We start from the raw sequence: 20,991 nt of genomic DNA on the forward strand, positions 1-20,991 counted from the left end.
CTTCCTACATGGACCACATCATTTTGTCCACTTCTTTCCAAAATCGTCTCTATACTATAAACCCATGGTAATAGTTAACATTATTGTAACCAATCATTTCTTTGTACAGTTTTTTTTTTTTTTAAAATAAATAAAAATCATAACTTCCAATCGGTGGCTTCATTTGCAAATAAATAGTATCATTATATATTTTATTTATACATAACATTGTTATGAAAAATCTCCTATACAATACTTAGAAGCTTTTCTATTACTTCTATCTAAAAAAAAACTCTACTATTTAGAAATCCCCTATTAGTCAAATACTCAATACACACAAAGCAATGCCATTAAGCAACAGGTGTGTCACAAGTTTCTTCCCCCTAGTAGAGTGGTAAGACTTATGCCTTTAGGTTTTCATTTAGAATTATTTATGGTGGCATTTTTTTCTGTTTTATTCTATTTTATTGTTCATGAATATCTATTTTATTGGATTGCTAGTGGTTTACTGTACAATATATTATAATCCATAGTACTTTTTGTGGCTGCCATTTTATGTAACTAAGTGCCCACGATTTTTGTTTTGTTGCGGCCAATTTCCAACGCAGGCTTTCTGAGATGCATGTTCCCCCACCAAATTAAGAAACCCTACAATAATCCATATAACCTTGTAAAAAGATTAATCTCATGAACCTCATTGAACAAATTATAATCATATTTACTATCAGGGAAAGAAGTTTTTTTTCTTCTTTTGGGCTTACTTGTAACCTATGCATACATTAGCTAATGTTGCACTCGGTGGAATCAGCGGTAAAGACTTCATCAGAAGAGGCATCATTATCTGAGAATCCTATGAGATAAGCCCCATCATCTTCTTCATCACTCTCTAGATCAGCTCTGGTGTCTCTCCTTTCAATGTAAGCAAAAGTCTGCCTTCTCTGCAACCTCAATACATGCATGATAACATCAGGGGTGAGTGTTATATGTGAACGATCTTCTCTGCCCTGCCTGTTAGCCTCCATAATCTGTTAAAAGACATCTGAATATTAGCCATACCGAACCAAGAAATAATTGGGGACAATTCTATAATCTTAACTTGACAATATACCTCATGTGCATTTGCAGGCAGTGGAATGCAATCATTGGCCATAGGAGCCCATAGATTCACACATTCTTCTGTTCCACTCGTGGCAAGAACAGGCATATATGGATGGGTCTCGAGACAATTTACTATGTTTCTATTGCATACCATTAAGCGCAAAAGCTCACCTCCCTTCTTCTCCCATATGAATATATGACCGCAATCGGACCCACTCAACACGTACTCATCATTGGGGCCAAAAAAATTAACCCCTTTAACCGTTTGTGAGTTCCTGTGCCCTTTGTACACCTGTGGATGCTCCAATTTTTGCAAATTTTCAAGTGGGACGGACAGTGGGTTGGGACCCAAACCCATGTTCTTCTGAAACAGGTAGACAAGCTCGTCACTGTAAGAAACAAGCAGCTCACTTGTGTTAGAATAAGCCAGACCTGTGATGTGAACATTGTCAGTCTGGATTAGATGACAGGGACAAAAGGTATTCACAGGTCGATCTGAAGAACTAGATGCATCCCACCGACAGCTCCTTATGTCATAAATACGGGCAAATCCATCATTACCTCCTAAGGCGAAATAATTAGGATTCCGTGGGTCGATCATGATAGCGTTCAATGGAACACTGTCATTTGTCTGCATGTTTTCTGTGAATGACGAGCAATAAAAAAGCTTGGCAGCAGAACGACTTCGCAAATCAAACTGCAAAAATAAATTTTGGGGTTCTGAAAATAGCAACCAAGAATTTCAAAAAAGAACAGATGGAAATGGGATTTTTTATAAGATGAATGCGATCTACATGTTGTACAAAACCATCCTCGCCACAGCTGTAAAATATGTGGGGACTTCCTGGCTCTATGGCAAGATTGTGAGCACCACCTTCGTGCATCGCAAGCCTTTTGGTGTCAACTAGGCCATTCTCTAAAATCTGACCAAGCCTGACCTGAAAGGAAAGGAAAATGTTTACCACGTACATAATTTACAATTATGATCAATAGAAAATTAATACCCCAAAGCGTCCACTTTAAGTATTTGAGTCAATTATCTACAAAGAGAGAGACTGGGAAGAGAATGTGCCCACAAAATTCAAGTTCAATGGACAAGCTGTAGATAGGCCTCCAGAATGTAATGCGCCAAACACACACCACCCAAACCAAAGGAACAAAATTTCAATAAACATCAATGAGAACACTTATCCTTCATGGAGCAGAGTGTTGGGCAATCAAAGTATATAGTTATAAAATGAATGCACCATGGATAGCATGTTGAGATGGATGAACAGAAACAAAATATCTGAAATGAGAAGGCACGGTAGAATATAGGAACCCTAACAAGGGATTAAATAAAGGAGAGTGATATTTTGGGAATGTGCAATGAAGATCAATGACAGCACCATATCTTTCCTAACCACTTCCATTTTTGGAATTTTTTCCGTGTCAACACTTGGTGGCACTTGAACACTCCTCATTTCAGCATGGTAAAATGAAGTATCCTTTTTAACTATGTAAAATATAAAGTATCACAACTATCAATAAAAAAATGATTGGACACTCAAAAACTATTTGTATGCTATTGCATAATTTAAGCTAGGTGTTAACGTATATAGTGTTACTTTTTATCTTCTCATCAAGTAGGTTTTCCAATTAGCTTCCTAAGATTTCCGCTTAATTTTGTTTTATTAATGCATGTTTCATATCTAACATATTAAACAAGTTGAAAAAAAATTATAATAAAAAGAAATATATATACTACGAAAGCATAACTAGAGTTTTAAATGATGAAAAATACTCCTAGTTGACCAGTAACATCAGGCTCCACAAATCATAACAACAAAATTAGTAACTAAGATGTTCAAATATCACCTATATGCAGGATTTTTTTAACAATAAAAAAGGACTATGAAACTTAAGAGAAACTCTGTCCGCTAACCGTAATAAAAAAAAATGCTTAAATATTATGACACCAAATTGCAAGGCACTTTCATGGGTCAGCTCCAAGTATTACACCACAATTAATAAACAGAACAGTGCATTCTTCATAAAACCATGATCAAGAGTTAAGTTGAAGAACTTGTACACAAAACCAACCTGACCATCTGCTGCAGATGTGACTATCGTTTGATCATCAGTGAACGGCATAATTCTAGCCTCAAATACATTGTCTAAATGGCCAGAAGGGTACGAGAAATTCTTGCTTTTAGTTGTCCAGTTCCACAATATAACTTGTGTGTCATCAGAGCCCGACACAAGAATGTCGCCCGTAGAATTGAAACGCACCGTATTCACACAACCCTCATGACCTTCTAGCTTCCCATACAGGTCAAGCCGCTTCAAAAGGAGCTGTTCCAGAAATTAACACCAAATAAGGCCAATCAACAAGTTCCAATATGCCATACAAAACTTTGCCCAAATTTACTCTTTCTTCAATCCATTTATCGCTGTAGCTCCCAAGGACAAGATAGTATTACTTTCTTCTATTCATCATCATCAAAACCTTATCCCAAAAAAATATATATAAAAAGTACCCATTTTCAAATTTCAGAGAAATCAACTCTTAAAAATTAAAATGGAGAATAAATTATATGGGCCTGTCTGGAACACCATTTTTTGCTCCAAAATAAAGATCTTTGCAAGTTTTTCTTTTTGTTCTTTGGGGCAAAACTAAATATTCTTTTTCATGCAAAACCGTGACCAAACCAATCTTTAGTTTTAATTATTACTTTATATTTGAATTTTCAAACACAACGCAAATCCCACATTAGGAAGACTAAACCCACTAAATCTTTCTCTTCTCCCCCGCCAAACATATCTTATTAAACCTACCCAACCCAGTTCATCATAAACACACCAATTCAATTTTAATAAGGATTCAGAAAACTATGATCTAAAAAACATTCTATCAAGAACAATAAACTTAAAAATAAGAATCCAAAGCAAAGTAGACAAAAAAAAAGGGGAGAATCCAGACCTCTGAACCAGCGATTCGGCGAGCAAACTTCCTTGGCCGAGATAAACCCACTTCTCGTTGCCAAATCTCAGTAAACCCACCTCGAAAAACCTTAGAATAAGCGTCCATATTCTCACAATTTTGCCCAAAATTCGAGTTCTTACTGAGTTTCACTGATCTGTGTGTGCTGTGTTGGTCTTTTGGTGAGGAACAGAACTAGTTTCTGAAAGAAGCGGTTTGTAGCTGACGTGGCATTGGATCCATGCTGGACCCGGACGAAGGTCCATACCCTATGTGCTTGAACACGTGTCTAGCTAAATAACTCAACATGGGCTGAAGAGAAGACTAGATAAGAAGGAAATACTCAACCGACCCACTTGGACACTGCCTTCAACACTGTGCTGACGTGGCAGTATGTACATAATCATAGATGTTTCCTCGAGATACGAGTGAAAAAATCAATGGTCTTGTGCACACTATCACGTCAGCACAGTGTGTTGAACGCACTGTGCAGGTAAGTCAGTATAGAACGGTTTGACGAGGAATAATACTAAATTGACTTACAGATGACATTCAAATACAGTAAATTGAAGTAGAATGTTTACAGAACAATAGATTTTTACTGTGTATCTCGATGGAAAAATCTGTAAATGTCTAATGATTTTCCGACTGTCTTTTTTTTTTCACTCGGTTAGTACTCGACTAATGTGACAAGGGCACAAAACCGTAGATCATTTTCCTTGTGTATCCCCAAAAAAATGATCTATGATTCTTCATATTCAAAGGGGCTCCTATCATAAGATGTTAAAATAATTATTTTGATATTAAAAACTCTCAACCTCTTGACTAATGGTTCTGTGCCCTTGCCATGTCAGTTGAGTATTGACGGAGTGAAAAAAATCGAGTAAAAAAATCACGACTTCTTTTATTTTCACCCAAATGATCGAGTAGACTAGGACAATCCAAGGGCGGAGCTAGTAAGGAGTTGGTGGGGGCAATTGCCCCCACAAAAACTTTGAAACACCCCTATATTTTCAACTAATTACATGCCCCATTTGTCCTAGTCCGTCACCTCCCTCACCATTTGCCCCCACATCCTCACCTCCCTCAAATTTTTGCCCTCATTCAAGTTCTTCAACTATACAACTAATCATAATTTGCCCCCACTATAAGAAAATCTTGGCTCCGCTCCTGGGATAATCAATTGTAGAGATAGTCCCACGACCCAAAAATGCTAGGTGGTACATTCCCAAGCTCAAAAATTCAAGTCCAAGATGACCTTGGGTTAATGAAAGACTCTTTTCTTTGGCTGAGTTTAGTTTAGCTTAGGTTGAGACTTCGGTCTCTACCACTTGAGTTAAGCCTGAAACAATCCTCCAAACCTCTCGGTTGTAGTCTTACCTGTTTTTTTTTTAAAACCAAGGAATCTGAGCCTCTTAGACCACTTGAGTAATTATCGGGGCATGTGCAATCCCCTTCCCTTACACACATTGGGTAGTTTCTGGTCCCAAGGGAGTAGATCCTTTGTAACATGTTTTTCTTGTAACTCTTTATGGTCATTTTCAACGATTGAGACTCTCCCACATCATCATGATAATTACATTATTCTTTTACATAAAAAAGTCCAATGGACATCCATTTTCAAACACTTCACTAGAGGAAAAATAAAAGAATTATTTATTTTTTACATTGGATCTAAACCATAAGTAGAAGAGGACTGGATTGTTATTTTTGTAAAGTGTGATATTTTAAGGATTATGGAACAAGAACTACAAGAAAAGGTGTTGTGGAGCCTGATAATACTTATCAACAATGAGGTATTGTAAATCAAGCCATGCCTTCATGTTGGTTGAACTCGATAGTGAGTTAATTGGGGGGTTAGGGTATTTTCCTAATTTCACTAATATTATGTAAAATTTTAGCTAGGTATTTGAGGTGTTTATATTGCTAGGCAATTGCAAGTTTTCTCTTTATAGTGAAATCTGTGTGATCCGTGAACGTACCTCAATCTTAAAGGAACTAAATAAAATCTTTGTGTGATTGCATCTTATGTTTGTTTTTCGATTCGTTTTCTTTTTTTGATTGCACCTGTTTTCCTAACAAAAAAGAGTATAGGGGATTTGTCCCTAGTTTCCTATACTATTAATTTTTTTAATGAGGTATCTACATGTACCAAGTAACTTTCGAGATAAATCTCTAAGGGTGACTCCTAAGGTGGGTTCAAATTCAACACCTCCATTCCTTGATACATGATTTTGGTCATCGAACCCATCCTTTGATAGTTACTTATTTTTCTTTTGGAAGATAGCCAGGGGCTTAAAGTGGACAACAAAAAGTTTACTAGTTAATATATACGGATGCAAAATTACAAGTCAAGAAACAAGGGAAATGTGGTTTACTATACTACCAATTAACACATAAAAACCTCCAAGTTAAGTCAGAATCAGACCAATATATGAGAATGATTCGAGTACTTCACGTCAACTAACTTTATCTTTGTTATAACTGTAATAACAGCTAACGAACTTAGTTAAGATGTAACAACTCTTCTAAACAAAATTAGATGACGTGTCATCACAGCTTTGCTTTATCGTTCTACGCTATTAACTTGCTCCGAGGCCTATATTATCACTAATCATTTACAGTTACCACTTATAAGTCCACATTCAAGAATCGTTTCGGCTTACCGCTTAATTTCACTTGGCGATACGCGGCAGTTGAAGGTAATCCTCCGTTTTATTGTTCCGTAGCCAAGGATTTGTTCGATTATCGATTCTGGTTTTGAGATTTGTCTTTCTTGATTTGTGTTCTAGAGTTAGGGTTTCGAACTCAATTCTAAAGATCAATGCGACTAGACTGTTCTGATCTCTCTGTAATCTAGGCAATTGGTGAGGCCTTTTTCGTTTTTGATTTTTTTTTTTTTTTCTTTCTTTTTGTTGCAAAAATAATTCTCTATGTTTTAATTACTAGTTCGTGAATGCTTAATGGATGTAAAGATGTTAGATCTCACGGTTCCATTTTATTGTTGAGTCTGTAGCTAAGGATATGTTTGATTATCGATTCTGGTTTTTAGATTTCTCTTTCTTGATTTGTGTTCTAGAGTTAGGGTTTCGAAGGCACACTCAACTCTAAAGATCAATCGATTAGACTTTTCTGATCTCTCCGTAATCTACGCAATTGGTGAGACCTTTTTTGTTTTTATTCTTTTCTTTTGTGGAAAAATAGTTCTGTATATTTTAAGTACTTGTTCATGAATGCTTAATGGATGTAAGCATGTTAGATCTCAGGAGTCCGTTTCATTGTTGAGTCCGTAGCTGAGGATTTGTTCGATTATCGATTCTGGTTTTCAGATTTCTCTTTTTTGATTGGCATTCTACAGTTAGGGTTTCAAAGTCACACTCAACTCTAAAGATCGATGCAACTAGACTGTTCTGATCTCTCTGTAATCTAGGCAATTGATTGGACATTTTTTTTCCTTTTGTTTGGAAATAGTTCTTTATAATTTAATTACTTGTTCATGAATGCTTAATTGATGTAAACATGTTAGATCTCATTGTTCTGTTTTACTGTTGAGTCCGTAGCTAAGGATTTGTTCGATTATCGATTCTGGTTTTTAGATTTCTCTTTCTTGATTTGTGTTCTAGAGTTAGGGTTTCAAAGTCACACTCAACTCTAAAGATCAATGCGACTAGACTGTTCTGATCTCTCGGTAATCTAGGCAATTGCTGAGACCTTTTTTGTTTTTGTTTTTTCTTTTCTTGAAAAATAGTTCTCTATATTTTAAATACTGTTCTTGAATGTTTAATGGATGTAAACATGTTAGATCTCAGGGTTGATCAACTGTAATTTGAGTCAATTGTGTTGTAGTACTTGGTATCAACCGAATCACAAGCAAGTAGTGATCCAACATCAATTATTATTTTTTTAAGTTCAGGAATTAATTTAGAAGCTTTTGATATAAGTTTTGTTTTATTTTATTCTTTTGGGGTTAGCAAGTAGGTTACTATTGGTGGGCTGAAGTGCTAAGGGTTCTTCGCAATGTTTATTGACAATTGAAATATTTACAATCTATAACATCTTCCCCAACTTATACAAAATTACTAGAAAAAAAAAATTAGATGATTGTCTTTCTATAAGCATGGCAAAAGAAAACTCATTCAACGGGTCAGTCATGAGGCGAAGGCACAAATAATACTTCTTGCAGTGCATGGGGTTCATATTTACTCGAGGCTTTTTATATTTACTTGGAACAACAATTAGGCTCTTTATTCTTCATTAGTTTCACATAATTTCTGTTTGGAGAGGCTAGAAACTCTGTATTAGTTATTGGTTGAATTTTATGGCGAACTTCTCAAGATGGCATTGTTTTGATAAGTGTCCCTGGAAGCATTCATTCATACATTTTTTTTTTTTTGAAAAGTATAATATATTGATCAAAGAAAGAAAACAAGAGACAAGGAGGCCGAGGAAGCCTCTAAAAAACAAAAAGAAAGAACCACATCAATAATTACATAAGGAATGCCATCTAAAAACAAAATCATCAAAAGTTATCCCCGAGAACTCTATATTCTGCTTTGACCAAAGGTATAACAACCCCAAGATCTCCAAAAAACTTGCATGAGGAGAATTAGTCTTATTATTGAACACTCTGTTATTTCTCTCGGTCCAAATCCCCCAAGCAATAGCAGCGGGAAGCATAGCCCAAAGGATCTTTTTTCTGGTGTGGAAGGCGTTACAAGTCCACTCTTTTAACAACGAAGAGAACTTACAAGGAGGGACCCAATTAAGATGGAACAGATCAATGAAAATCGACCAAATATGATAGGAAAAAGAGCAATGGATTAATAAATGATCGATAGATTCCCCATCACACATGCAAAGGGGACAACAATTTGGAGTGATCCAACCACGCACAATCAAATTGTCTAAAGTAAGAATCTTACCAAGAGAAGCCAACCAAACAAAGAAAACTACTTTAGAGGGAACTAACCTGGACCAACCATTAACTATCACTGGGGATCTCTCTTCGTCGCAAGTGAACCACTCATAGAAAGACTTGACAGAGAATCTCAAATCCTTCGCCCTTGTCCATTCCCACTTATCCTGTTCACTGTCGTTGAGTTGAACCGCATGCAAGAGATCTAGGAAAAATGTCACCTCTGTTAACTCCCAATCATTAAAATTTCTTCTAAACCCCAGATTCCAAGTAGGGCCCGACTCGTTGCCAACCAAACACTGCTGAATAGAGCAGTTCTTCTTTGCAGAACAAGTGTACAAGGACGGGAATTGGTTTGCTAGAGACGATGTGCCACACCAACTATCCTCCCAAAATCTAACTCGATCTCCCACACCCGCTTTGAATCTAATCCCCATCTCGAAATCTTTTATCCCTTTAAGAACCCCTTTCCACACACTACACCCATACGGGTCTTTAGCCTCTCCACTAAACCAACCTAACCTCATTTCCCCATACTTAGCCTTAATCACCTTCCTCCACAAACTCCTCATTTCTTCGCCAAATCTCCAAAGCCATTTACCTAACAGAACTCTATTGGTTAATCTAAGCCCCCTAATGCCCAGCCCCCCATTTCTCTTAGGTGTGCAGATCATTTTCCATCTAACTAGATGATACTTTCTCCTGTCTTTCCTATCATTCCATAAAAAATCCTTCATAAGTCTTTCCATTCTGATCTCAACAGACCTTGGAAGCGTGAACAACGATAGGACATAAACCGGGATAGTCGTTAAAGTGCTTTTGATCAACGTGACCTTTCCTCCTTTCGACAAATAATTGGCCTTCCACCTACTCAACCTTTTTTCCATCCTCTCCATTACACCCTCCCAAATATTGATACTATTATATGGTGCTCCCAACGGTAAACCCAAATATGACGTGGGCAAGGTATCATACCCACAACCCAGTATAGTAGCCAACAAATGAATATCGACCACCTCTCCTACCCCAAAAAGCTTGCTCTTCTGCAGATTAATATGAAGACCTGACATTGCCTCAAAACAGCATAATAAAACACGAAGCACCCTCACCTGATCCCTCGAATGCTCCAAAAAAACTAATGTGTCGTCCGCAAATTGTAAGTGAGAAATCAAAGGTCCATCTTTCACTTTAAACCCCGAGAGCTTGCCTAAATCAACCGCTCTTGTAAACAGTCTGCCCAAAGCTTCAGCAATAATAAGAAACAAGAATGGAGATAAAGGGTCCCCTTGCCTCAACCGTCTCGATCCCCTAAAAAAACTTATTGGACTCCCATTGACTAAAATCGAATAAGATACTGTTGTGATACATTTCATAATCCAACTGATCCACTTCTCTCCAAAACCCATCCTCCTCATCATGTACTCCAAAAAATCCCAACTTACATGGTCATAAGCTTTTTGTAAGTCAATCTTCCCTATCATTCCTTTCTCCTTCTTCTTGATCCTAGAGTCAAGGCACTCATTAGCAATCAAAACACCATCTAAAATTTGTCTACCTTTAATGAAAGCCCCTTGCTCATCGCCTATGAGATTAGGAAGAACTCTTTTCAACCGATTAGCCAGCACTTTGGATATAATCTTGTACACCGAACTAACCAAACTAATCGGTCTAAAATCTTCTATCCTATCCGCCCCGACTTTCTTAGGAATCAAAACCACAAAAGTGCTATTAAGGCTATACTCCAAACACCTCTTATCTTGCAACTCCTTAACGACCTCCATAAAATCTCTCGCGACGACCTCCCAGCAGTGTTTGTAAAATTCCATGTTAAAACCATCTGGACCGGGCGCCTTATCCCCACTCATCGAAAAGAGAACCGCTTTAACCTCCTCCTCCCCTATTTGACTTTCCAACCACACCCTCTCCTGCTGATTCAAGGACTTAAACTCTAAATTATCCGGCCGAGGTCTTAGGGGTTCCTTCTCCTTATACAAATCCTTATAAAAGCACACCACCCCCTCGAAGCATTCATTCATACATAATGTATATGTTGTATACAATCCGAGCAATAGTAGAGAATGGGCTTGCTCTGAATTTGTCAGCTTGAAATTTATGGGCCAGCAATAATTTTTATTTAGAAAAAAAAAAATCAATAAATGTCAGAGAATGTTTCGAGATCAGTAAGGAGGTATGTAGCCCTAGTCCAACCTATTGACATGGATTTAAATATGGATATCCCGTCGAATAGATTGATATTGTACTTTGCCTTATAGTCTTCAAATGTTAAGTGTTATCTTTTAGTGTTTGTATCATGCTTAATGTAATTACACTCCCAATTTTGCAAAGTATTTTTTTGAGTAAGATGGTTTTTTCTTTTGTAAATTTCATCTCGAATGTAGTTGGCTGTTGTCTGGTTGGTTTGTTTGTCTGCTTGCTTTTAGTTTGCTCTTTTCTTTTCTGACATATTTTATTGTTCAATATGTCTTAATTATTACCCAAATGCATTACTTTGTCACATGAAATAGTTCTAATCTCATCCGATTGAAAATGTATTTGAACAGTCTCTCCTAAGTACGCGTTGATTTTGTACACCATGGGTTCATCAATGACCAATGAGAAGATCCTTAGCTACAATGATGTTGTATTGAGGAGATCAGATTTAGACATCCTCAGTGGTCCTTACTTCCTCAACGATCGCATCATTGAGTTCTACTTCAGCTATCTTGCTTCTCGCTATCCGTCCGAAGACATGTTACTTGTTCCCCCTTCGATTTCATATTGGATAACAAACTGCCCGGATATCAAAAACCTCAAAGATTTTGTTGAACCTCTTAAGTTGCCTGATAAAAAGGTGGTACTCTTTACCATCAATGATAACAAGGATGTAAACCAAGCTGAGGGTGGAACTCACTGGAGCTTGCTTGCATATGAGAGGAAGGCTAATGTGTATATGCACCTTGATAGCTATATGGGATTTAACAGGACACATGCCACCAGGCTCTATAAAGCTGTTGTGGGATTCATGGGTGTTTCCAATTCTCAGCCAAAACCTTTCTTTTTGCAGGCTCCGACTGCACCACAGCAGTTTAACGGTTATGATTGTGGTTTATTTGTTATGGCCATAGCAAAAGCTATATGTGCGTGGCATGAAATTGGATCTGAAGATGAAGCTAGCCTCTGGTTCTCTGGTTTGAATGGGAAGGTTAAAACATCGCGTATTTCTCAGATGCGGAGTGAGATTCTGAATCTTGTTAGGGATCTGATGGCCAATAACTGAGTTCTATTAACATCTTGGGGAAGAAGGTATGGAGGTTCGCACCACGGCATTTTTTTTTTTCCTCTCTCTCTCTCTCTCTCTCTTTTAAGCTTTAGCATCAGATAACTGTGGTCTCAGGTTCCAAATCCAGGTATGAAGCAAAAATCTTGTTAAGGACAGAGAAATATTGTCGTTTACACTTTACTCTATCTGTTGTAGACTTGTACACACCACACCATCAATTTAATATTTTCTGGGTTAATGCCATATACTCCAGCGGGTTCCATCTTGAAATCACTATTCTTTAATTTAAAATACTATTCAAAAACATTAAAAAGTTAAAGAAAAAAAAAATTGTAAAAGAGAAAGAGTGTTGCTATTAACACTCCAACTTTTACTTATTATGCTCCAATTAAGAGAAAAAAAATAAGAGAAATGCTATGGGCACCCCAATTTTAACTTATTGCACTCCAATTTCTTAAATTATTTGTCACACCCCGATTAAAAATTAACATAACCTCTGAACATTACAAAGGCTAGTCTCAAGTTATGTATATATTAATTATCTTAATTTATTTTCATGAGCAAGAAAATCTTGCAAAATTGGTGGTCATAATTTGTGATAAATTTTCATCGAGATTAATTGATTTGGTTTGATTTTTAAAGACTTTAGAACTTGGAAGGGACAAAATTGGCATTTAAATCATGTTATATGAAAAGAGGAGGCTAAAATTAACATTTATAAATAAAAAAAGGAAAGAAAGACACAATAGGATTTATCGAAAAATGTGAATAGTGGTAAAGGTGGAGCTTTAAATCCCCCCCTCCCCCTGAGATATGAAGCAATGGAAATGTGCTTTCTTCAAAATAAAGGACTGATTTAAATGTGCTTTCTTCAAAATAAAGGATGGTTGAAGTTTGGTTCGATTACCCAAGCCTTTATATTTGAAATTTTAAAGGATGGTTGGAGTTGCTCTTATATACTTTGAAATTTTAAAGGATGGTTGGAATTGCTCTTATACGAGAGATTCTAGTCAAATGCAAGTTGTGGATGCTAACCAATAACTTTCTAAGTACCCAAAAAAAAAAAAAAAAAATCCTCGAAAGTAATTCTATTTTATTAAATGGAAATGCTAGGGAATCACTAATAAACGATATAAGATTTTTTTTTTTAAGAAAAAGAAAAATCATTATTGGATTATGTTAATGTATGTCCTTAGGGCACATGTTAAAGTGCAATAAATAGCATAGGCATTTGAAGGTATTTTGGTATTATAAAAAAAAAAAAAGATTTTTTAAGAGAATTTTGGATATAAAAAAGCAATAATTTTATTTTAAATTATAAGAACCAATCTTATGCGCTTGACCATTCCGCGTATTTGTAAAATGCCATCGTTTTAAGTTTTGAAAGCTATTATGAAAAACACTTCCCTAACTCATTAAGTGAGATTTGAAATCTTATTCAGGCTTCTTGAACTCAAACTTGCAATCCAAAAACATAACACTCTAGATTTCATGAAAAAAAAGCTCAAATCAAAAAGAAATTAAAAAAAAATAATTCTTTTTTACTTTTAATCCAAGATTTTGAAAATCGATAGCTACTAAATTCTCACCAAAACTCTCAAATCTAAAATTAAAATTTAATGAAAAAATAATTTTTTATTTTTATTTTTTTGTTTTTGTAAGTTTCCTCTACATCATGTGCTATTGGATGATGTTTTTGAATCCTACAAGGTGAATTCAATGACCCTTAGTAAGATTTCAAATCTTATTAAAGTAGTGAGGCTAGTCTTATTGACATTAGTACTCGAATATGTAAAGGAGTCTAATGGGCAGTCCACAAGTTGGAAAAAATGCTGGACAGATCAGTGTATTAAATTCTTGATGAAAAGCATTTGTGATTCCCATCCACTTTCACGTCAACAAGTGCAATATGAGGTTTTAACTTGAAGTCACTCTAACACTACTCTAAATTGTTTTTAGGAATTTGTCAATTTTTTTTATTAATTTAAAAAAAAAAACACATTTTTTATAATAATTTGGATGCAGCAATACTGCAATAGAAATACCCTCAAATACTTATTTTCAAGGTGTATTTAATACAAGTAAGGGAGCACGTTAACAAGACCTTCGTTTGCATACTATATTATATGGAAGTTGAGACTCTTTCGTGTTCGTCATCCATTTCTGTAACGGTCGTGGCATGAGGTGTGAAATATTGAAATCTGTGGTCCCTATCAAAAGTTATGCATCGAGATACGTTTAACACACAGATAAGTTAGGGTTTCGGGTCGCTATCGAGTTTCGAATTAAACTACAGATAGTATATACTACTACTTTATTCAAAGATACGGTCTTTGGAAACATGAAAAACATATATGTTCGAGAGAGAATGAGAAACAAATTCTCCCAACTATTGATCGGAAAAGCTTGGAGATTCAAAAACCCTAGATACTCACTCATTTGGTAACTATACTCTCTCTCTGTAACCTGTATTGGACTTGGTTAAAAATGAGCTTTTTAGTTCTTTATTTGTCATTTTCTCTATCAAAAACCCAGAATCTCACACTACGAAATTTGATTCGTAGGTGATTTCTATGGATTTCTTCTACAGAATTTGTTTATAAGAAGAAGGGAGGGCATTTACTGTGTGTGTGTGTGTGTGTGAAAGATGGGTCTTTACGTGAATCCTTGTGAGAGCTTTTCAACCAATTTCACTTCTTCTCAATCGTGTTCTATCCTCACTTCCTCAAAATCAAAATTTCCGAAATCCACACTTGTTACCTTTCTCATAAACTCAAACAAGACCAGAAGAATAAAGAAAAATGCCGCATCCCTGCACCTCCTCCACTTACCCACTCCCTTTACCAAGTCGGGCCGCCAATCCAATTTCGTGCACTGTGGGCATTGTTGCAACACCGCCAATAATGATTCTCCCAATCTCCCATTTAATGGGTCTCCTTCTGGGAAGAGGACTGACCTGAAGAAGATCATGATCCTCGGTGCCGGACCCATTGTGATTGGCCAAGCTTGTGAGTTTGATTACTCCGGAACCCAAGCTTGCAAAGCCCTTAAAGAAGAGGGCTATAAAGTTGTTCTCATTAACTCGAATCCCGCCACAATTATGACTGACCCTGATATGGCGGATAGAACCTATATCACCCCGATGACCCCCGAACTAGTAGAACAAGTCCTAAAGGAGGAGAGACCCGACGCAATCCTCCCCACTATGGGCGGGCAGACCGCTCTAAACCTTGCTGTAGCATTGGCTGAACGAGGGGTCCTAGAGAAGTATGGAATTGAGTTGATAGGTGCAAAGCTCGATGCAATCAAGAAAGCAGAGGACAGAGATTTGTTTAAGCAAGCGATGAAGAACATTGGGATCAAGACGCCTCCTTCGGGAATTGGGACCACTCTAGAGGAGTGTGTCGAGATTGCGAATTCAATCGGAGAATTCCCTTTGATCATACGGCCTGCATTCACATTGGGCGGGACTGGAGGTGGGATAGCTTACAATAAAGAGGAGTTTGAGTTGATTTGTAAGTCTGGGCTCACAGCAAGTTTGACGTCACAGGTTCTTGTTGAGAAGTCACTCTTGGGATGGAAGGAGTACGAGCTTGAAGTTATGAGAGATTTGGCAGACAATGTGGTAATTATATGCTCAATTGAGAATATCGATCCGATGGGCATCCACACAGGAGACTCGATAACTGTGGCTCCAGCTCAGACTCTAACAGACAAAGAGTATCAGCGCCTCAGGGATTATTCGGTCGCAATCATAAGGGAGATTGGAGTAGAATGTGGTGGTTCTAATGTTCAATTTGCAGTTAATCCGAAAGATGGGGAAGTTATGGTAATTGAGATGAACCCTAGAGTTTCAAGGTCCTCAGCTTTGGCATCCAAGGCTACTGGCTTCCCGATAGCTAAGATGGCTGCCAAGTTATCAGTTGGTTATACACTGGATCAGATTCCAAATGACATCACAAAGAAAACGCCGGCTAGTTTTGAGCCTTCTATAGATTATGTGGTGACAAAGGCAAGTCATATTTATATGTGTTTTTGTGTTTCCTCTTGTTTTCCTGATTATGTTAATTTGAACTTTATTTTCTGTTTAATTCCTATATTTATTTATTGATTAAGAATAGGAGTATACAAGTGTATCTTTTTCTGGTGAATTATATTTTTGGAACACTAAAATTAAAGGGTACATTAAAAAGAAAGTGAACTTGTCTTGGAGAAAATAAGATTATAATACGATTCTAGTATATTTCATCAAATTTTAGTTTAGTCTGGAACCTCGAATTGTGATTTAAAGGCAACTTTCCTGAAACCCTTTGTTTTTGTGTGACTAATAAAATAACTATGGTATAAGGCATAGTTCAGCAATATTAGTTGTGGTTTTTGACACCATTAATTTAAAAGAGTACATGCATTTTATGTTTTAGAAATATATACCATTGAGTTAGATGTATAAGAGCTCTGTAGGTTAGGGTTTAGCGTCCAAAATTATCAACAAATATCACTCTAGCAGTTCCCTCTATTGTCATTTTTTTCCATTTATGGAATTTTTTTTAATGCGTGAAACATTTCCAACCTATATTGTGGGGTTGCCCAGTTTCACTGAATGAATGAGAGTGAAGGAAATGAAAAATGGTAAAAGGCCTTGTTGATTCGATTTTCTTTGTCTTGATAGTCGTTTTCTTGGGTGTTAATAGAAAGGCCTAATGAGATTTTGAGTCCCACCAACATATTTTTTTTATGGTGCAAGTTATCTTTGATCTGGACAATAAATGAGTGATAGAAATACTTACGGCCAGTTTTATAGCATGGATACATAAAGAATTCCTGAATGTGTGCATCCATGTTCTTGGATTATGAGGGAACTAGCTTTTTTCATAGTGCTTCCTCATAACTAACCTTTGGTTACATATTTTCCATTATTCCCCCTTTTCAAGCAAGTGCAAAATAACTTGCCCCCTCATCTTATCTCAAATTTGATGATGGATCCCAGCAATTATACACACGTTTAGCCATGAATTTTGATCCACTCTCTCAATTTCCTTTTCTATTTTTTTTAATATTCATATTGCAGGAACTAAATACACAAGCACACTTGGACACTCTACACCTTTCTTCTGTCTTCTTTTCTATCTTCTACTTCCTCTTTTTTTTTTTCTTTTTAGAATTGCTTCTGAGATGTTGACCTGTTTCTTTTTCTATCTATTTTAGCATGTCACATATTATTATTATTATTTGTTATTGATGGAATGTTATCATATAGTTTTTTTTTCCTTCAGATACCCAGGTTTGCTTTTGAGAAATTCCCTGGTTCTCAGCCAATATTAACCACCCAGATGAAATCAGTTGGTGAATCAATGGCATTGGGACGCACATTCCAAGAATCTTTTCAGAAAGCAGTTAGGTCACTAGAATGTGGCTACTCTGGCTGGGGTTGTGCTCAGATCAAGGAATTGGACTGTGACTGGGAACATTTGAAATACAGCTTACGGGTCCCAAGCCCGGATCGTATCCATGCCATATATGCAGCAATGAAGAAGGGAATGGAAGTGGATGAGATTCATGAGCTGAGCTTTATTGACAAATGGTTCCTTATTCAACTTAAAGAGTTGGTAAATGTGGAAGAATTCCTCTCGGCTCGGAGTTTGTCCCAAATGACAAAGGATGACTTTTACGAAGTAAAGAAAAGGGGATTCAGTGATAAGCAGATTGCCTTCGCAACTAAGTCAAATGAAAAAGAAGTTCGGTCAAAGCGATTATCTTTAGGGGTAACGCCAGCATATAAGCGGGTTGATACTTGTGCTGCAGAGTTTGAGGCAAACACTCCGTACATGTACTCATCCTATGATTATGAGTGCGAATCAGCTCCCACACAAAGGAAGAAGGTTTTGATCTTGGGTGGTGGACCAAACAGGATTGGGCAAGGTATTGAGTTTGACTACTGCTGCTGCCACACTTCTTTCGCCCTTCAGGTTCGTTAAATACTTGATCCAAAGTTCTCTGCAACCAAATGATTGTAACCATATGACATGTTTTTATTCTGCTTATTAAGGTGGCCCATTGATTGAACGACGACAGGATTGATGAATATGTATAGAAAATCGCTGCTGAGATCAATTGGGTTATTTTAATGTAGTGATCTTAATGATGTTATGTTGTTTCTCTATGATGTTACAGAAGATTTGATTTATATCATAATATTTGTTTTGTGTGCATGTTGGTCTTCAGCAAGCCGGATATGAGACAATCATGATGAATTCCAATCCTGAGACAGTGTCCACAGATTACGACACAAGTGATCGGCTCTATTTTGAGCCACTGACAGTTGAGGACGTCCTAAACATCATCAATTTGGAACGACCCGATGGAATTATTGTGCAGTTCGGAGGACAAACACCCCTTAAGCTGGCACTCCCAATCCAGCAGTTCTTAGATGAGCACAAGCCTATGTCTGCCAGTGGGACTGGTTATGTTCGAATATGGGGAACATCACCTGATTCTATCGATGCAGCTGAGGACAGAGAGAGATTCAATGCAATCCTCAAGGAGCTAGAGATCGAACAACCCAAAGGTGGGATCGCTAAGAGTGAAGCTGATGCTCTAGCAATCGCCATGGACATAAGCTACCCAGTTGTTGTCAGACCGTCCTATGTTTTGGGTGGTCGAGCAATGGAGATCGTCTACAATGATGACAAGCTAGTGAACTACCTCAAGAATGCTGTTGAAGTGGACCCCGAACGCCCCGTCCTGATTGACAAGTACCTCTCCGATGCCATTGAGATTGATGTCGATGCACTTGCTGACATGCATGGGAATGTGGTGATTGGTGGGATAATGGAGCACATTGAGCAGGCCGGGATCCACTCTGGTGACTCCGCTTGCTCGTTACCCACAAAAACGGTTTCTTCTTCCTGTTTAGACGTAATTAGGTCTTGGACTACAAAGCTGGCAAAGAGGTTAAACGTGTGTGGACTCATGAACTGCCAATATGCGATCACAGTTTCTGGGAATGTCTTCTTGCTTGAGGCGAATCCCCGTGCGTCACGCACTGTCCCATTTGTCTCCAAGGCGATTGGGCACCCACTAGCCAAGTATGCCTCCCTGGTCATGTCGGGTAAGTCTCTCTATGACTTGGGGTTCACAAGGGAACTGATCCCAGGCCACATATCGGTTAAGGAGGCTGTGCTCCCATTTGAGAAGTTTCAGGGCTGTGACGTGTTGCTCGGGCCAGAGATGCGTAGCACTGGTGAGGTTATGGGGATTGACTTTGAGTTTCCTCTTGCATTTGCCAAGGCTCAGATCTCAGCTGGGCAGAGTTTACCAGTCTCGGGCACCATGTTCCTCAGCATGAATGACTTAACAAAGCCACACCTCACTACAATAGCTCGGGCTTTCCTGAGTTTGGGCTTCAGGATTGTGTCTACATCTGGGACAGCTCACATGCTAGAATTGGAGGGTATTCCTGTGGAACGAGTGCTGAAGATCCACGAAGGACGGCCCCATGCTGGCGATATGGTTTCTAATGGACTGATCCAATTGATGGTGATCACAAGTTCAGATGACGTGCTCGATCAGATTGATGATAAGCAATTGAGAAGGATGGCTCTTGCTTATAAGATTCCAATCATAACAACTGTTTCTGGAGCATTGACGAGTGCAGAAGCAATAAAAAGCATGAAGTCCAGCACTATCAAGATGATTGCTCTTCAAGACTTCTTTGAAGTCGCAGCCGAGCTGGAGAATCGGGGCAACTTCCAGACTACTTATTCTACTATTTGATCCGCTTAGACATTGCCTTCAAGAACTTTTCCTTTCTTCTCTTTTCTTTGGTGCTTGTTTAACTTATTTCTACTAATGTTGTTTTCTGCAAGTTTTTTGGGTAAACCATAAGTTTTTTTTCCTTCTCAAGTTTCCATTTTTTTTCCCTACCTAAGGTGTATATGAGATTAGAGACATCAAGCTTTCTTAAATTTCTTTGTGAAATTGATTCAAGTCTGAAAAATGTGAAATATCATAATTTATTTTTTTAACATATAGTATATATAATTATACACCAAGTTAAATTATTTATCTCGTGAAAGACAAGATGACTCGTGAAAGACAACTACTTGGTCCAAATAATATTTTTGATTATTATTTACCATGAATGAATGTTGTCTGTTTAAATTCCTACTACCAGTCATATTTAGATTTTTTTTATTTATTATTATTATAAATATTCATGATCATCCAAATAATTTGATGATAGGTGTCCAGGCAACAAAAGCATCTGCCCCAACCAGACCTATGGTATACACTTTGGAATCATCCCAAGGACTGAAGCCATTGACAAACAATCTAAATGCAATGATAGCATGAGCTCCAAGCGATTCTCATCCAATTTCATAAAGCAGAGTTATTGCATCTCCTGGCCCCAAAGAGTATTCACCCGGGTCCGACAGAAGGTATAGTCAAGCATCAATACTAGGCAATTGACTGCCCATGTAGCCCTGATTCCAAACGTATGGAGGGAGCCATCGTGTGTCACTATGTCCTACGAAGTTAGCCCCAAGGGTCAAAAAGGTCTCATTGCACAAGCATGAAGTAATCATCGTTGGAAAATGTGTATTCCAATAATCTAGTGCTCATTTGACATGTGTTACAATATGCGAAAAATTCATCTCATGCCTTGATGTAACATGTCTTAGGGCACTCAAATTTACTATAACGAAACAGACAGAAATTAACATGTGAAAGACATGTGTCAAAATAATCACGAGGCTT

The 20,991-nt window shown here is 37.4% G+C and overlaps 3 protein-coding genes across 7 annotated transcripts; 2 read left to right on the top strand and 1 right to left on the bottom strand.

The window, feature by feature from the left end:
* Window positions 1-140: 140 nt before the first annotated feature.
* LOC147385736 (Transducin/WD40 repeat-like superfamily protein) lies at window positions 141-4,276 on the bottom strand. Of its 2 annotated transcripts, none has more exons than XM_086422896.1 (6): window positions 4,040-4,276; window positions 3,160-3,411; window positions 1,872-2,015; window positions 1,088-1,774; window positions 758-1,004; window positions 141-627 (listed from the first exon to the last, which is right to left on the bottom strand). In XM_086422896.1, exons 1-5 carry the CDS (start codon window positions 4,145-4,147, stop codon window positions 759-761), a joined length of 1,437 nt encoding a protein of 478 aa, XP_086279022.1. In that variant the 5' UTR covers window positions 4,148-4,276; the 3' UTR covers window positions 141-627; window position 758. The 2 variants fall into 2 exon arrangements, with proteins under 2 accessions (XP_086279022.1, XP_086279021.1); XM_086422895.1 differs by having other exon boundaries at window positions 741-1,004; window positions 4,040-4,275.
* A 2,315-nt stretch (window positions 4,277-6,591) lies between these two features.
* Window positions 6,592-12,479, top strand: LOC147385737 (Cysteine proteinases superfamily protein). 4 transcript variants are annotated; one of them, XM_086423414.1, is made up of 4 exons: window positions 6,687-6,741; window positions 6,832-6,906; window positions 7,119-7,198; window positions 11,516-12,479. In XM_086423414.1, exon 4 carries the CDS (start codon window positions 11,548-11,550, stop codon window positions 12,229-12,231), a length of 684 nt encoding a protein of 227 aa, XP_086279540.1. In that variant the 5' UTR covers window positions 6,687-6,741; window positions 6,832-6,906; window positions 7,119-7,198; window positions 11,516-11,547; the 3' UTR covers window positions 12,232-12,479. The 4 variants fall into 4 exon arrangements, with proteins under 4 accessions (XP_086279539.1, XP_086279538.1, XP_086279540.1 ...); XM_086423412.1 differs by lacking the exon at window positions 7,119-7,198 and having other exon boundaries at window positions 6,667-6,741; XM_086423415.1 differs by lacking the exon at window positions 6,832-6,906 and having other exon boundaries at window positions 6,715-6,741.
* A 1,958-nt stretch (window positions 12,480-14,437) lies between these two features.
* LOC147385738 (carbamoyl phosphate synthase arginine-specific large chain, chloroplastic-like) lies at window positions 14,438-20,230 on the top strand. Its single transcript, XM_086422985.1, has 4 exons — window positions 14,438-14,676; window positions 14,799-16,246; window positions 17,508-18,200; window positions 18,457-20,230. The coding sequence occupies exons 2-4, from the start codon at window positions 14,882-14,884 to the stop codon at window positions 20,005-20,007; spliced, it is 3,609 nt and encodes a 1,202-aa protein (XP_086279111.1). The 5' UTR covers window positions 14,438-14,676; window positions 14,799-14,881; the 3' UTR covers window positions 20,008-20,230.
* The last annotated feature ends 761 nt before the right edge of the window (window positions 20,231-20,991 follow it).

The sequence above is a fragment of the Akebia trifoliata genome, chromosome 14 (genome assembly GCF_017979445.1).
Source record: "Akebia trifoliata isolate Shusen 1 chromosome 14, ASM1797944v1, whole genome shotgun sequence".
Taxonomy (NCBI): domain Eukaryota; kingdom Viridiplantae; phylum Streptophyta; class Magnoliopsida; order Ranunculales; family Lardizabalaceae; genus Akebia; species Akebia trifoliata.

What these genes read in the sequence shown, in the direction of transcription:
- LOC147385736 (XM_086422896.1), bottom strand. Translation starts at nt 4,147, where the DNA reads ATGGACGCTTATTCTAAGGTTTTTCGAGGTGGGTTTACTGAGATTTGG. An exon ending in CATCTGCAGCAGATGGTCAG is followed by an intron (nt 2,016 to 3,159) that starts GTTGGTTTTGTG and finishes CTTTCCTTTCAG; the next exon opens with GTCAGGCTTGGTCAGATTTT. An exon ending in TGCCTGCAAATGCACATGAG is followed by an intron (nt 1,005 to 1,087) that starts GTATATTGTCAA and finishes GTCTTTTAACAG; the next exon opens with ATTATGGAGGCTAACAGGCA.
- LOC147385737 (XM_086423413.1), top strand. Translation starts at nt 11,548, where the DNA reads ATGGGTTCATCAATGACCAATGAGAAGATCCTTAGCTACAATGATGTT.
- LOC147385738 (XM_086422985.1), top strand. Translation starts at nt 14,882, where the DNA reads ATGGGTCTTTACGTGAATCCTTGTGAGAGCTTTTCAACCAATTTCACT. An exon ending in TAGATTATGTGGTGACAAAG is followed by an intron (nt 16,247 to 17,507) that starts GCAAGTCATATT and finishes TTTTTCCTTCAG; the next exon opens with ATACCCAGGTTTGCTTTTGA. An exon ending in ACACTTCTTTCGCCCTTCAG is followed by an intron (nt 18,201 to 18,456) that starts GTTCGTTAAATA and finishes GTTGGTCTTCAG; the next exon opens with CAAGCCGGATATGAGACAAT.